The sequence below is a fragment of the Sus scrofa genome, chromosome 1 (assembly GCF_054392235.1).
Source record: "Sus scrofa isolate SSC_HxYL_T2T_F1_AM1 chromosome 1, Sscrofa_HxYL_maternal_Yorkshire_Landrace_v2.0, whole genome shotgun sequence".
In the NCBI taxonomy this organism is placed as follows: Eukaryota; Metazoa; Chordata; class Mammalia; order Artiodactyla; family Suidae; genus Sus; species Sus scrofa.
Window position 1 is genome coordinate 148,758,404 of NC_139383.1, and position 15,994 is coordinate 148,774,397.

At 48.6% G+C, this 15,994-nt stretch overlaps 1 protein-coding gene across 1 annotated transcript in view; it reads left to right on the forward strand.

Moving 5' to 3' along the window:
- The window catches only part of ALDH1A3 (aldehyde dehydrogenase 1 family member A3), a 40,044-nt gene that overhangs the window by 1,057 nt on the left and 22,993 nt on the right, over nt 1-15,994 (forward strand). The window contains exons 2-6 of the mRNA XM_021098574.2: nt 4,802-4,906; nt 7,175-7,315; nt 12,392-12,521; nt 12,859-12,920; nt 14,988-15,116. Coding sequence (XP_020954233.1) covers nt 4,802-4,906; nt 7,175-7,315; nt 12,392-12,521; nt 12,859-12,920; nt 14,988-15,116 — 567 coding nt within the window. The remainder of the gene's footprint in view (nt 1-4,801; nt 4,907-7,174; nt 7,316-12,391; nt 12,522-12,858; nt 12,921-14,987; nt 15,117-15,994) is intronic.

Here is a 15,994-nt window from a genome sequence, read left to right on the forward strand (position 1 = left end):
GGGCTCCGTGGTCAGCCAGGAGCTCTTCCCATGAGAGGACACCCTGAGGCTGTTTGGCGACTGATGGGCTGGGGCTGGTGGCACTTCAGAGGCGCAGGCCAAAAGCCGCAGTTGGCTTTGCTTTCCCCAACTTTGTCTCCTTTTATTTTTGAATCTTATCCATCGCTTCCAACTCCAGCTGACACAGCACTTAGAAAATTCCTCCATCAATTTTACTTTCCAAAGTAGCAATTATGTTTCTCAAATAGTTTTAATCAAGCAGAGAAAGTAGCAGGCCACTATGTGTGGCCTTCAGATTTTGGTCTCTTGCTTGGCACTTATTGTCAGCTGGACCTCTGATCACAAGCTATTTAAATTAACTGTAATCAACAGAGACACTTGGATGAGGCTTATTTTTACTGTAGTTTCCTAAGTAGTGTCTGCTTCAGAGTGCAAATTCCAAAACAGATTCTGGGAACAGTGAAAAGAGTACCTAAATTGTTTTAGCTCTTAGCACTGCTTGTGTTCACCTGTGTGGTGGTGGCGGTATTTGGGGGTTTTTGTTTGTTTGTTCGTTTGTTTTATAGGATTTTTTAAAATGCTATAGAAACCAAAAATTACATGTATTATTTTCCTATTCCCTTTTACCTTTTTGAGTGCCATCAGAGCAATGCAGCCACCTATGGAAAGTTTCCTCTTTCTCTGCAGTTCTTTATGGCCCTTTACAAGTGCAAATGCAGCCCTGACTTAGGTGATCTTAGCAAGTGCACTGAGCGGCCAGTGTTTTTTTTGTCCTGCTGGGTGTCCACACACACTGGGTGTGCGACTCAGGTTGATGGAAGTGGGCAAAGCAGAGGGGCTGCAGAGCCAGGATCCTCTGGGGGCTCCCAGGCAAAGATGGCTGCTACAGCGGACCCCAGGTCTCTCCACCCTCCTTTCCTCCTGAGGGCCAGGCCTCTGCCTCTCTGTCTTTGCTCCAGGCCCACCTCCACAGAGGCCTCCTCCTAGCAGCTGTGGGGCCGGTGTGCTTGTGACTGAGGGTGGATAGCCCTTGAAGCAATGCTTAGGGAGACTCTGGCTGGACAGGCAGCCCATGGGGCCAAGGAAAGAAGCAGCTAAATAGAAATACAGTATCGAGGCACTGGGCCCTGGAGTGTGTGAGCTGGGATGGTCTGTTATTTTTCAAACCTGATTCACGGTGCTTCTTGCTCATGGAGGACATCCTGGAAATGGTGGGTCTGAGCCCTGGCCTTGGCGGGTGCCATTTCCCAGAGTAAGTCCAGTCTTTAGCAGGATGGCGCTCCTTTGTTTGTTCTCATGTTTTAACACCGCGCTCTGCTCTGGGATTCTCATGAGGGGAGGGTCCTCCCAAAAAAATTCCCCACAGACCTCAGAGGGTCACAGCCTCTTTCACTTCAGAAGGCTCCTTTCTTTCCTTAGCATTTCTTCCAGTAGCCGGGAGACTCCTTAAGATTTTCTGGCCCGTTAAAACACTGGTTTTATTATCTCTTTTATGAAAAATAAAATTCCCTCAAATCCCCTTTCCTGAAAAGATACTCCTTTTGAGTCTAGCTGAGGCCCAATAGAAGTTGCTGTAAAATGGCGTCAGCAGAACCCACTTGGGCGACCACCATCTTCGCCTCTGCGGGGGTACCCACCCCCTCACAATAGCTGTGGTTTTTCCAGCCCAGTCAGGATACTGTACCATTCCATTCCTTCCATAAAATGTGAATTCCGTGCACAGCTCAATGAAACATAATTTTATAGCTCTGTAAGGTTTGTTTCTTGCCAGTTCACAAGGGGAACGTTTTTTTCTACACCCGTTATCCTGATTTCAGGTTCAAAACAATACAGCCAGCGTAATCGGTAGGCCACACTCACTGGCCCCTTCCTTATTTGTGTTTTTGTTTTGTTTTATTAGAGAAAAAAAAAAATCAACAGTAGAAACCGCTTACAGGGCTACTTACTAATGTAGGATAAAGAAAAAATTGTTGCTAAGTTAGAAACATTGTGATAGGAAAATATGAGTAGCGTTGAGCAGTATGAATTTTCTTTCAAGTTGCTGGTTAGAAAGGACTGCAGATCAATGTCATGAACGATCAAGTAAATTTTTTTTTTTTTTTTTTTGGCCATGCTTGGAGATGAAGTATAACAGACATCTGATCGTTGCAATCTGTTTCCATCCGCTTATTTATACCCTCTTCTACCACCTTCTCATTTTCCCTCCCCCTTGGAATTGATACCAGGAAGGACCCAGAATCAGCAGTTTTCACTGACAGTCTCTATTATCTAACCCACGAAATTTCATCTTCCGACAAATGGGCCTCTCTTCCTGACTGCACTTCCCTCCCCATGATAACTTAACTCCTCTTCTCTTCTTATTAATTTCTCACTGTTACCGAACGATTGCTTGCTGGATGGCAAAAGTGAACTCTTGGATTTGGTTTCAGCTGGAAGAATAAACCTGTAATTGTAGCCTGGCCTTTTTCGCGTGCTTCCCTGGGGGCCGGGCCTCACGTTGAAGGCGCTGAGCTTCCAGAAGTCGGATGGGCACATCCCATGGGGGTGAGGGCCACTCTCAGCTCTGGACCCCACGCAGGGAGGCAGGGGCCCTGGGCCCACCTACCCAGCCAGAGCTAGCCTCCTGTACTTCATCCTCATCCCACTCAAATTCCCTTCTTTCCAGGGAGAGTTATGAAGACAGCTCCCCCGTGAGCTGTGGAGTTTTTACAAGGCAGCCCAGGTCACAGAGCATAGTCAGGCTGCACGCTGGATGTGTCAGCTCCTCTCTTATTCCTCCTCACTGGAGAGTCAAGTATTCCAAATCGCTGGATGTGTCAGCTCCTCTCTTATTCCTCCTCACTGGAGAGTCAAGTATTCCAAATGAAAGAAATTCAGTCGTTGAAGATATTCCTCGTAGTGGTGCAATTCTTCATTTAAGTGACTCAGAGTTATGCAGGTGGATATAGAGATGGAATCTAACGAGCCAGTTCTGGACTTAGAAGTTGTATTATTATTATTATCATGATCATTATTATTTGCTTTTTAGGGCTGCCCTTGCAGCATATGGAAGTTCCTAGGCTAGGAGTCGAATCGAAACTAGCAGCTGGCCTATGCCACAGCCACGGCAACTCGGGATCCCGAGCTGCATCTGTGACCTACACCACAGCTCACGGCAATGCTGAATCCTTAACCCACTGAGTGAGGGATCAAACCAGCATCCTCATGGATTCTAGCTGGGTTTGTTACTGCTGAGTCACAATGGGAACTCCTGAACTTAGACATTATTGATGGCATTTTATTTGGTGGAAGTGCTGGTAAAGGATTTACCTGTGTTGATGCCTGGGGTCTCTGATGTTACAATGGGCCCTGACGATGAGGTTGTCTCAAGCTGGTAGAGCAAGAGAGTGTCTATCTTCTTGCTCGGTGGCCAGCATCTTCACACTATCAGAACATGTTTTGTTTATTATCTGTCACCTGAGTTCCTAATTCTTTCCCCAAAGCCTTCTCTTTTAATGTGGTGCTTTTTTAAGGCAGTTAGAACGTAGGGTAAACAAAGAGTAACTAGTACACACATTTCAGTGCATGGACTTTGTGACTTCTTTTTAGTTTGTTCCTTATGTCTTTTTTTTTTTTTTAATATCTCTCTTTTAACATCTCTCTTTTTTTTAACATCTCTCTTCTCATCTCTCATCTGTGTTCTAGATAACTGAGTCTGTGAACTAAGTGATTTTTGTGGGTTGACTCTTTGGTTCTGTATGTAAATGGTTATTTGCTACCTCTGTTAACGTAACCAGAACATTTCCTAACCCAGATATTTATCTCTGTGTTCCAACACTGGCTTTTATTAAGCCCAACATGAAAACAGATATTTTAAACAGAATGGGGGACAAGGACTGGCTGTATAGCACCAGGAAATCTACTCAATATTTTATAATAACTTATATGGGGGAGAAAAGAAAGGATTTATGTATGTGAATCACTTTGTTGTATACTTGAAACTAATACAGCATTGTAAGTAAAAAAATTGAGACGAGAACAAGGTATGGTAATAGCTTCAAAAATAGTAATATTTTATTTTTTAAAAATAAAGAGAATAGGGGAGGGGTACTGATGTGCATTAATGGGGGCTATTATAGTAAGAGTCTTGTATAAAGCCTTGGTGATTGAGCTGAAGGTTGTAGCAGGAGGGGGGTGGGAGTGCTGATATACTGTTCAGGGACAGGTGGATTGCTTGGTGCTTTATATGCATATACATATATATATATACACACATACACACAGTCTTCCTGCAAACTTGATAAGGGTATTAAATTTAACTTGTACCCTTTATGTAACTATCTAACTGCTATTCCTCTGTGATCCATCTTAAAAAGAGAGTATGTCTTAGAAAAAAACATTGTAAATGAACTTTGGTTTTAGTATGACAAAATGTAGTTTTCTGAAAACATATTAAAAGTCAGGAGACTTGGGAGTTCCCACTGCGGCACTGTGGGTTAAGGACCCGGTGTTGCCACAGCTGTGGCTTAGGTCACAGCTGAGCCTTGGATTCAGTCCCTGGCCCGGGAACTTCCATATGCCAAGGGTGCAGCCAAAAAAAAAAAAAAAAAAAGGGTTGGAGACTTAGATTCTAATTCTGAGTGTGCTCCCGGTTGGACAGGCTATCCCCCTTCCAGGTCCCATCTGTAAAACCTCAGGCGGGGAAGGCTGGGGGTGGGGAGGGTGGGAGGGAAGGAAAAGACATTCCCTAAGGTCCTCAGCCTGTTGGAATTACATGATTTTGATTTAAGCCTAATGCATTACAACTTCCTTTCCTGGTTAGATATTCATCAACAATGAATGGAACGAATCCAAGAGTGGAAAAAAGTTTGCCACATACAACCCTTCAACTCTGGAGAAAATCTGTGAAGTAGAAGAAGGAGATAAGGTGGGTGCCCGCTCCCCCCTCACCCCTCACCCCCGTAACTCAATTACAGATCACTGGAGGATAAGGAAGTGCTTCAGCTGAGCTGTAAGGCAGAGCTGGTCCACGCTGAGGTGGGACCTAAGCGGGCTGCCTCTCAGACGCATGGCCCAGAATGGGATCAATTAGGGACGATCCAAGGCAGAGTCACTCTCCTTTGATAGATGTTTCTGCATCTATGAGGATGACCTCAGCTATCCTCAATCGAATGACTAAAGGAAAGGTTTTTATCAATTATTTGAACCTGGCGGCATTAAAGAATTTTTCCAGAAAGTGTTTCCAACTGGTGCGTTTCATCAAATGTGGCATTCTGGCAGGAGACACTTAAAAAAAAAAGACTTGAAGGAAAAAAGACTTGCTCACTGAATCATGCAGAGATAATAATGTCATGCAATGACCATTTCTTTTTTACCAGGAACTTAAATGACTATGTAAAGCTATAGTCTTTATAACACTATTCTCAGGTTATTTTTATAAGCTATATTATATGTATACATTATATATATTATATACATAAATATATATATATTCATATATATGTATATTTATTATGGCCATACCTACAGCGTATGGAAGTTTAAGGGCTAGGAGTCAAATTGGAGATGCAGCTGGGCCTACACCACAACGACATCACATCCAAGCTGCTTTGGCAACCTACGCAACTGCTGGCAGCAATACCAAATCCTTAACCCACTGAACAAGGGCAGGGATTGACCCCACATCCTCACAGAGACTATGTCGGGTCCATAACCTGCTGAGCCACAATGGGAACTCCTATATATTATTATATATAAGCTATCTCATATATAAAGCTAAGGGGCTCTTCGATGTGTCCATGATACATTTCAGAGCCATAAAGTATCTTTTGAATCTGTATTTCCTTGGGGGAAATGTTGAAAGTACAACTTTTGTCAGGTGGAAAGGAAACATAACCCTCCCCTCAACCCTAGAGAACACACGCGATGTTCTTAAATGTGTAGATAATGTTGAACATGGACAGAGTGAATGACATGTGTAAATTAGGCTTGAATTTGATCCCACTAATGATAGTTTTGTGCTAGGTGTTCCATGCATGGTGATTCCACCCATCCAGACTCTCCCGTGTGCAATGCTCCATGCTAAGCTCTGTTTACAAAGATACTGGCCCCAAGCAGCTCATGTGAAGATGTGAGGGGGTGGGGGTGGGGCCTGGTGCCGAGCAGACCCCCCAGGAGTGCTACACCTGTATCAGGGAGCAGAGAGAAATCCCTGACCCAGGCTCTGATTTGTCCCATGGTCTGGATGACTGTGCTGAGCACCAGAAGACAGAGGCTTCCTGGTCTGTACACCTGGAGGGGTCCTGGCCTCCAACCCAGAGCCTGGGACGAGGAATTCAAAGTCCTGATATCACCCTTGCCAAAGCTTCTCCTTGCTCTAAGCACACTCTGGAGACACAGAATTGCTGCAATTCCACCTGACTGGTGTCAGGTGTCCACTGCTGGCTGCACCTCCCTAAGGAAGAAAGGCTCAGAGGGGCCTGGGGGATGAGCCGCTGCCCACCAGCAGCCAGAGCCTCGAACCCCATTTTCCTCGAACATAGGAATGGATGTCATTACTCTAAAGAGCTTTCATTCCTTCCTAGTCAGAAGAAGTTTTGATTGTAATTCTGCTATGGGTGCAGAGATGATCCAGTTTCTCCATAAAATGAGGCCAGAGTTCTGCCCCCAGGGGGTAGGTGAGGTGGGGCTGGAGAGAGGAAACCTTCCTGACCTTCCCCCTCTTTGGACCTTTCTGATGTGGTCAATTCTGAGATTCATAGGAGGACACGTGCCCTCATCCTCACTATTGGATCGAAGTCCTCAGCTGGAGTGAAACGCCAGGTCAGGCATTTCCCACCTGACTGGCGAACTGTGAGAGTGTGTGTCTGAACTGAGCTAACAAGCAGTCTTTTCCTAGTTGGGTCACCCAGAAAAATCCTGAGGGCAGTGGTTTTATGACTATTTAAATCACTTGTATAATCAGAAGGAAAGTTAATCCTTGGTCATTGAAGAAAACTTGGGGGAAAAAAAATCCCTTAAAAGCCCCCCAACCATGGAAGTGATTTGAAAACCTTGTGGCTACTCTGAACTGCCCGCTCCCCACCCTTTCCTCTTCAGCCAGCACAGTGGAGGCAGGACTCTGCTGTTCTCTGTAACTGACAGCTGAGCCCTCAAAAGAAGGTGACACACCCTCTCTCTTGTTTTGGCCCTACAGCCCGACGTGGACAAGGCCGTGGAGGCCGCACAAGCCGCCTTCCAGCGGGGCTCGCCGTGGCGCCGGCTGGATGCCCTGAGCCGTGGCCGGCTGCTGCACCAGCTGGCAGACCTGGTGGAGCGGGACCGCACCATCCTGGCCGTGAGTACACACACCTGGCCAGGCATGGCCCCAGCTGGCCTCCCCGAGGGCCTGTCCCCCTCAGGGTGTGAGAGAAATGACCTAGGGTGCTGCTTTTGTGTGGCGGTGGGTCTGCTTGGTCCTTTGAGGCGGTGGCTCTCAGCCGTAGGCCAGCATCCGGGCCCCAGGACTCATTCTTTTCATTTTGAAGTCAGACTTTTGCTCCCTGCGGCTCAGCTTCTTGGCCTGGAGGATGTTCAACGACGATAGTGGTTCCCAGACTTGAGACATTCACAGACAGCCAGGCTGCGCTGGGTCCCATCCTGGCCCCACCTGCACAACTACTAGCTTAGTTTTTTCCTTACATAGACTCCAGTTTAAACTGAAATTTAGAAGTTCCCTTGTGGTGCAGCAGGTTAAGGATCTAATTTTGTCGCTGCAGTGGTTCAGGTCACTGCTATGGCATGGGTTCAATCCCTGGCCTGGAAACTTCTGCATGCCATGGGTACAGACAAAAAAAAACCCTTAAGTAATAAACTGAAATTTAACCTCATCCTAAGTGACAGTATCCATGAAATTACAGATTTAAAGTGTTGGTATATTTTTTCTAATACTTGTTAAAATAAATGCCACCACTTAACAGAAAAAAAATGTCCCCATATAACTTGAAAATCACCCATTTCACCCCTGAAGTGGGCAGTGGTGAGAGTGTGCAGCATGATGATGAGGGCAGGGTAACCTAGTTCTAGGAAACCTCAGAGTATGAAAGACCTAGTTTCCAATACCAGGTCTGCCACTTACTGTGTGACTTTGTGCAAGTGGCTTAACCTCCCTGAGCATATGTTTCTTCATGAAGAATGTCACTAATCATGATATCTGAGTGTTGTAAGAATGATTCCTTTAAAATCCTAAGCATGGAGTTACCACTACAGCACAGCAGGTTAAGGATCTGGCATTGTCTCTGCAGCCATTCGGGTCACTGCTGAGGCACAGGTTCGATCCCTGGGTTGCCACAGCTGCAACTTGGATTTGATCCCTGGCCTGGGAATTTCCATATGCCATGAGTGTGGTCAACTAATAATAATAACAACAACAACAATAATAATAACAAGAATAAGCAGCCTCTGGTATGCAGTAAGCACTAAACAGATGATAGCGTTTATCAGTAATGCTGTCTGAAGACCTGGGGTCTAACCTCACTACATGCTCTCCAGGCCAGCAGTTTCTAGCACCTTAGTTCCTCAGCTGCAAAATGGGGATCTTTATTGAGCCCATTCAGGAAGCTGGGCTGCTGTCTGTGAAGACACTGAAAAGTTGTAGGTGCAGGATTTAATGGAATCCTCAGACCTTCCTTTGCAGTGGGTGACTGATGGGAGGACATCTGGGGGCCCCTTTGTGCCTTGAGGTCCTCTGCAGCTTTACACACACAGCCCTCCTATGGCTCAGGCTCCTGTGTAAAACACACCCTAGACCTGGAGACCCAGTGCATAGGGGAGGAAATCTCCCTTTTGGCCTCCGATTTGGAAAAATGGTTCTTTCCTTTCTTGATCCGATGTTGGGAGTGAGTAGTCAAGTGGACCCCCACGTGGAGGACAGTGCCAGCTGGGACTCTGAAATTGCTCTTGACCTTGAGTATGTGTTTTGGAGTGGAGAAGCTCTGCATTTCGGGTGCTGCTCTGGGGTTCATTGCCCTGAGGGTGTCCGCCCAGAGAGACCTGCACCCGTTGTCTTTCCTCCCCAGTCGACCAGTCCGAGGCCAGGCGAGGGGAACTCCCTCCCAGGGTCAGTGTTTCTCTCCTTGGAGCCTCTGGTCTCTTCCTGCAATGAAAGCCAGCCTCAATCCTTAAGCTGCCAAACTGGCTTCTTCAAAAACATTTCTGTTTTCACCCAGCATGAGCTCATCGGTTTGCAATGTCCGTGAGGACTAATAGCAGGCGGGAGAGGATGTGCCTGGGCACCCTCCCACCCTGTCCCCAAGCGTCAGTATCATCTGGGGAGTAGCAGCCCTTCAGCCCGCCTGGCAGGACCACAGTGTGAAAGCACACAGAGCAAGTTGCCTCTGCAGCCGGGACCTTGCTGCCCACAAGAAATAAGATCTAGCTCTTCACCACATCATGAAACAGACGAGAGAATGACTGGCAGACATGGTTTTCAAAACCCAGACCACATCACAGGAGAGCATGCCTCGCTCTCCACCTTGATGGGGTTTCCCTGCATTTCCTGCCCGAAGTGCCTCTTTCCGTTCTCTTACTGCCGGTGGCTCTGCAGAGCTGGGTGTTGACTTCATATTCAGGGTTTGGAGATGATGGGGGAACCCAGCGGCCCCAGTCACTCCCACTCAGGCACCTGGACACAGCTTCTAGCTCTTTAGGGGCTCATCTTGGGAGTCCCCAAACAGGGGCTGCCCTGTTTGCCGTCTTCTCAGGCTGAGTCCCACCTCTGAGTCCCTCACAGTAGTCTCAGCCCCTGGGCAGCCAGGTGGCATCCCCACAGTGCCTTCCTTTCGTTCTTTAGTATCCAAAGGTTACCATGTGTTAATTTTTCAGAAGGCATATTTTAGTTAAAGGACATAAACTTAGGAGCCACTGTCGTTTGCTCTTGGTCCAGCCACAGTAATTGCTTAAAAGTCCCAATGGGTAGCTAACCCTCGATCTCTCAGATTTAAGCCTATGTGCTACCAGCAATTTTTTTTTTTTTAATTTTATGGCCACACTCAAGGCATATGGAAGTTCCCAGGCCAAGGATTGAATCCGAGCCCCAGCTTCAACTGACACCACAGCTGCAGCAACACCAAATCTCTTAATCCACTGTATTGGGCTGGGGATCTAACCTGCATCTCTGCAGCAACCAGAGATGCTACAGTTGGATTCTTAACCCACTGTGTGGGGATGGGTACTGCTTATCTGCAAGTCTTTTTTTGGATTTTTTTTTAAGTACTTCCTTTTTTTTTTTTTTTTTTTTTTTGTCTTTTCGTCTTTTTAGGGCCGCACCTGCAGCATATGGAGGTTCCTAGGCCAGGGTTCTAGTTGTAGCTACAGCTCCTGGCCTATGCCACAGCCGCAGCAATGCCAGATCTGAGCTGCGTCTGTTACCTACACCACAGCTCACAGAAGTGCCAGATCCTTAACCCACCGAGCAAGGCCAGGGATTGAACTCGCAACCCCATGGTTCCTAGTGAGATTCATTTCCACAGCACCACAACAGGAACTCCAGAACCTCCTTTCTAAACCTATTTTCCTTGGATAGATTCCATAACACCAACCTGGAAAATTCCTGTTGTCATTCCAGAGAGCAAATGTGACCAAGTTAGTAATAAAAAAAAACCTCGTTGAATACTCACCATGTACCAGGCTTGCTGTAGGCACTTGACCTGTAGTGTTTATTATCCCATTTCAAAGATGAGGGCATGGAGGCCCAGGGGGTTTTAAGTAACCTGTCTTAGGTAACCCAGCCAGAGAGGGCAAGCCAGGACTAGAGATGAGCATCCAACTTCACCACGCTCTGCCCTGGACCTCTGCCATTCTCTTCCATCCCAGAAAAGGGCCAGGCATATTTCTTGAAATTCCTGGTTCTATGAAAGATGTGAAGGGTTTGTGTGGAGCAGCTGAGCCCTGGAAAATTTTGGCATTATTTGCAATTGTTGGGTTTCCCCTGGAAAAGTCAAAGTTCCAACTTGGAATGTAAATCAATAGGAGCCAAAGGTACAGTGGATTGGAGGTCATAGCCTGTCTCATCACTGTCCCCAGATAAGGGTCGCTGAGCACCTGTCTGGCCCAAAAGGGAAAATGATGACAATTGTCAGAGCTGTTATTATCATCATTAGCACAGCAGACACAGCTTTTACTCTGGGTGGGCAATGCTATTTGCGCTTTACATATATAACTCCTCCAACCTGTATACTAGTCCTATAATACAGGTACCATTATTTTTATTATGATTATTTGATAGATGAGCAAACTGAGGCAGGGAGAGATTCAGAGACTTGTTACAACCCCTCAGCTAGGAAGCAGGTTGCCTCCTGTTCAGAGAATGCTTGGTTCATCACTGAGCAAAATAGAGTAGCCCCAGCATTTTATGTGGCCATCTACATCCTTTCCAGATGCAAATGTCCAGGGCGGTAGCCTGAGGAGCAAAAACCCCAGATTCAGTGCCAGCAGTGCCACCTGCCCTCCGGGTAATGCAGATAAGTCCCCGGCCCCATTAGCCTCTGTGTCTGTATCTTGAAGAGGGAACAGAGCCATCTAGCTTGGACATGGACACGAGGCATACACGGATGCACACTGAGGGGCCCCCTTTCTTCGTAAATCACCATCTCACCCCAGTGACTCTAAAAGGAGAATCCTGCCCTGGGCTATGTGTCAGGGTGGCCACTTCCTGCAGAGACGGGCAGTTTCAGCGCTGGGCTCAACTGGGACTGCTTGTCTCAGGGACAAAGGGGTTCTCTTAAGCCTGGCTGGAAACAGAGAAGAATCCCTGCCATTGAGTGGCCGCGCTCACCCTGGGGAGTCGCCACCCTCACCACCGAGGGCGCGTCCGCTGCCTTCCCACCGCGCATCCGGCCACAGCCCAGTGTGGAGGAGTGCATCTTTGTGCTGGTGGCATGAGCCTCCTGGGTTCCATCACTCTTCCCACAGCTGCGCTGGTCAGTGGGGCCAGGAAGGAAGAACCTTTTTGCCCCCTTTCTCTTTTGTTAGAGGAACCGGCCGCCCGGAAGCTACGGGAACCCACATGGCCACGTCCCACAGCCAGAGCAGCGGTATTCTGGCCGGCAGCCAGATGAACAGAAGACCAGATGCTAAGGTGTATTCCTTGCCAGTGAGGCTCCAAACCCATCTTGTACCTGCCATCCTTTGAGGGCATGAGGACCCAAGCTCCTGCTCACCCCCCAGATAGAGGTGTTTTGAAAGAAAGCCTGTCCTTGACAGCCTGGGACAGGTCTTATTTTAAATGTGGTGCCTCACTTTGTCAGGAGACCTTGGCTGTGAGGTTCAGAGAGCGGCATTCTAGGACTCTGCTCTCTCTGCCTAGCCTGTCTTTCACAAACCAACGGTGGAAAGGAAAACTGCATCTGAAATAGATGTTGTCTTTTTCTTGCAGACCCTGGAAACGATGGACACAGGGAAGCCTTTCCTTCATGCCTTTTTCATTGACCTGGAGGGCTGTATCAAAACCCTCCGGTACTTTGCAGGGTGGGCAGACAAAATTCAGGGCAAGACCATCCCCACAGGTGAGCCACGGCAGGACTCCCAGCCGCATCTGTCCAGGGCCTCTTGGGGGCTCTGCCTTCTCACTCCTCCCTGTAGCCAGTTCAGAGCATCCCCTGGTCCCACCCTAACCCCATCCCCCAGCATCCTTCCCAGTCCCTGAAAAGAATCGGCTCTGTGCCATCCTTCCTCAAGGGAACTTCATGTTTGAAACCGAGTTTAAAATGTCTCCTTTGCAAGACAGATAGGACTTCGAGCTGACATGTGGATGGGCTTTTGGGTTTCTTCTTGTCTTTTTACTAGTTAAAAATTTTAACCCAGATTCATGCGAATGTGATCTCTGTTTCACCTCTCTTCCAGATGACAATGTGGTGTGTTTCACCAGGCACGAACCCATAGGTGTGTGTGGGGCCATCACTCCTGTAAGTATGATGGCTTTTCTAGATGGATCTGTATGGGTCCCACCTTCCTCCTCTGTGGCTTTGGAACGGGTTTCCATCGATCACACAGGTGCTAATCGAGGATTTGCTCTGTGGCATGGAGCTTAGTGCTTGAGGGTTATCAGGAGGATCAGCCCCCATCCCTGCTCTCCAGGAGCAGGACAGAAGGCACTGTGGCTTCCAACCAGAGGGGTCAGGGGTGGCCAGATCCCCTCAGGCGGTGGTCCCTTAACAAGACCTTGAAGGATGATGTGAAACAGGTTTTCAACAAGAAAAGGGGGTTTCTGAGTGATATGAAGGGCCCGGGTGAGCGGTAGAAGTGCCTGGGCCACTTGGAAGGCAGGAGCAGGACAGGTGGCGAGACCAGAGCTTAGGCGGGGACAAAGGGAGGAGGGGAGCTCCTGGTAGGGATGCAAGCCGCAGGTCCAAGGACGTCATTTGCTGGCAGGCACTGAGGATGTGATGATGATGCTGTCTTTTGGAGGAAGCCCCAGGCCACTGCAGCAGCTGGGGAGGCTGGTAGCAGGATGAAGAGGTGTGGAAAAGTGCTCTATGGGTGTGTGTGTGTGTGTGTGTGTGTGTGTGTGTGTGTGTGTGTGTGTCTTCCCAGCACCTGGTTTTGAGAACCGGGAACTGGTCAGGCCAAAGTGCTCCTGCCCATCGAGCTGCAAGAGGTCACCCAAAGATGGGAGTAGAGGGAAAAAAAGAAGAGGGCCTGGGCCAGTTCCATAGACTACAAGGAGATCCTATGGAGAAGTCTGAGCATCCAGGGTTGGGGCCTCCCTGGGACGGAATACATTTCCAGTAAGAGACTGTGGTCAATGAAGTCATCTATTATCTATTAATTCAAAAAGACTGAACATAGCTGTTAAATGTGCTTCCCCAAGAGCAGCATCAAGGGAGTTCCAGGGTTGGCGGAAAGGGAGCCGGGCTCAGGCACCACCCTTCTAGAGGCTGCTGTGAGTGAGAAGGGAACTGCCGGAAGAGGTGGAGACCAGGAGAGGTGTTGCATCTGTTTGTAGTATAGGAGAGATCCTGGCATTTACCTGTTAAAGGCCAGGGATCAAGAGGAAGAGAGCACCCCAGTCATTATGAGGGAACCCAAGTCAATGCTTCCTGTCATCGGTCAAGCACACAGGCCCCTGGGAACTGGATGTTACATTTGTTGTCTAGTGGTAGGAACTCCAGACAGAGCTGGAGGTGGGGTTGGGGGGAGGTTGCTGGATCCAGATGGCTGTTGGTCAGCCCTGAAGCATGGGGTGTTCTTGGGCCAAAGGGACTCTTTGGGGGGTCAGAGGGACTCTTTGGGGCAGCTAGAATCAAGGTAGCTGCCTTGGAGATGCTTGGTTTTGTCTCCTCTCATCAAAGAGTATAGTGGAGAACATGAGCCTGGCCTGAACCCTGGCCTTCACCTGCTAGCTTGTGACCTTGGGCCAGTGACCTCACCCCTCTGTGCCTCAGCTCCCTGTCTGTAAGCAGGATTGGTAGTATGACTGCCTCACTTGGCTGTATAGGGATCAGTGAGTTCCATTTGGGGAATAGCACCTGGCATTCTGTGGATGCTCTTGGGCACTAGCTCTTGTCAGGCCTACTGTCATGACCATTTCAGCACCTGCCTCTGCAGTTGAAGGACGACAGGAAAGCATCTCCCAGGATGAATTTCATCCACTCCCCACCCCTCGGGATTAGTATATTCTGTAAGACGAGAAGGAGATCCTGTGACATTCAAGTTCGGGAGAGGCAGGCCTTGTGCCCGAGGGACTTTTCAGAGATTTAAACGTGCTGATGGCATTGTAAGGCTGCAATAGGAGAAGGTCGTGCATGTCCAGCAGAGTCCTCTTTGCAGTGACCACCTATTAGCATTTCCCAGAATGCAGTTTAGGAAGCACCAGACGGGAAAGCAGTCTGATCCTTGCACACTCCTTGGTTACCTACTATATCCTACATCCAAGCCATGCAAAGCAAGCACTCCAAGGACACAAAGTTGGGACTCTGGGAAAGCATAGTGGGTAGACCTGGGCCCCCCAATTCCTCTGTGTTCTGTTGCAGTGGAACTTCCCTCTGCTTATGCTGGTGTGGAAGCTGGCACCCGCTCTCTGCTGTGGGAACACAGTGGTCGTGAAGCCAGCAGAGCAGACACCCCTCACCGCCCTCCATCTGGGCTCTCTGATCAGGGAGGTAAGATGTCCAAAGAGAAAACGTGTGTTGGGGAGTTCCCGTCGTGGCGCAGTGGTTAACAAATCCGACTAGGAACCATGAGGTTGCGGGTTCGGTCCATGCCCTTGCTCAGTGGGTTAACGATCCGGCGTTGCCGTGAGCTGTGGAGTAGGTTGCAGACGAGGCTCGGATCCCGAGTTGCTGTGGCTCTGGTGTAGGCCGGTGGCTAAGGCTCCGATTCGACCCCTAGCCTGGGAACCTCCATATGCCGAGGGAGCGGCCCAAAGAAATAGCAAAAAGACAAAAAAAAAAAAAAAAAAAAAGAAAAGAAAACGTGTGTTCTCAAGCACATTCTCACTCGCAGGAACCAGGCCACCATCACCAGATAAGCCACCCAGTGGAGCTGTGCCGTTTGAGCAGCACCAGCCGGCTCCAGCCAAGTAGGAAGGGAGGGGCTGCCTCCGTTTTTCACGTGGCAGTAGCTCTTTCCCTCTCTGCCTGTGGTCACCGTCACTGAGTTACAGATCCTCCCACCGTTCCTCCCACGGATCCTAATGTACATATTTAACTCTTATCATGGGCGCAGACCCATGGTTCAGGACCACATGTTTTGTCTGGAGAATCTGCAGGAGGGTGATTTGAGAGGAAGGTTCTTGGGGCCCTTGCATGTGTGGTTCACACAACAGCTCATCCTTCCTGTGGAGGGTGATGTAGAGGGGCTGCCATGGGTCCTGAGCCCCCTCACCAGCACTCTGCTCTCAGGCAACTATTCCCTCCCTGGCAGCCCCGCTCAGGAGAATGGGTGGCTCAAAGGGACACCTTCCTGCAGACATACCTGGCAACATGTTTCAGTCATTTTGTCCCCAACTTGTATGTCACAAAGAAGAAGCAAGAAAAGA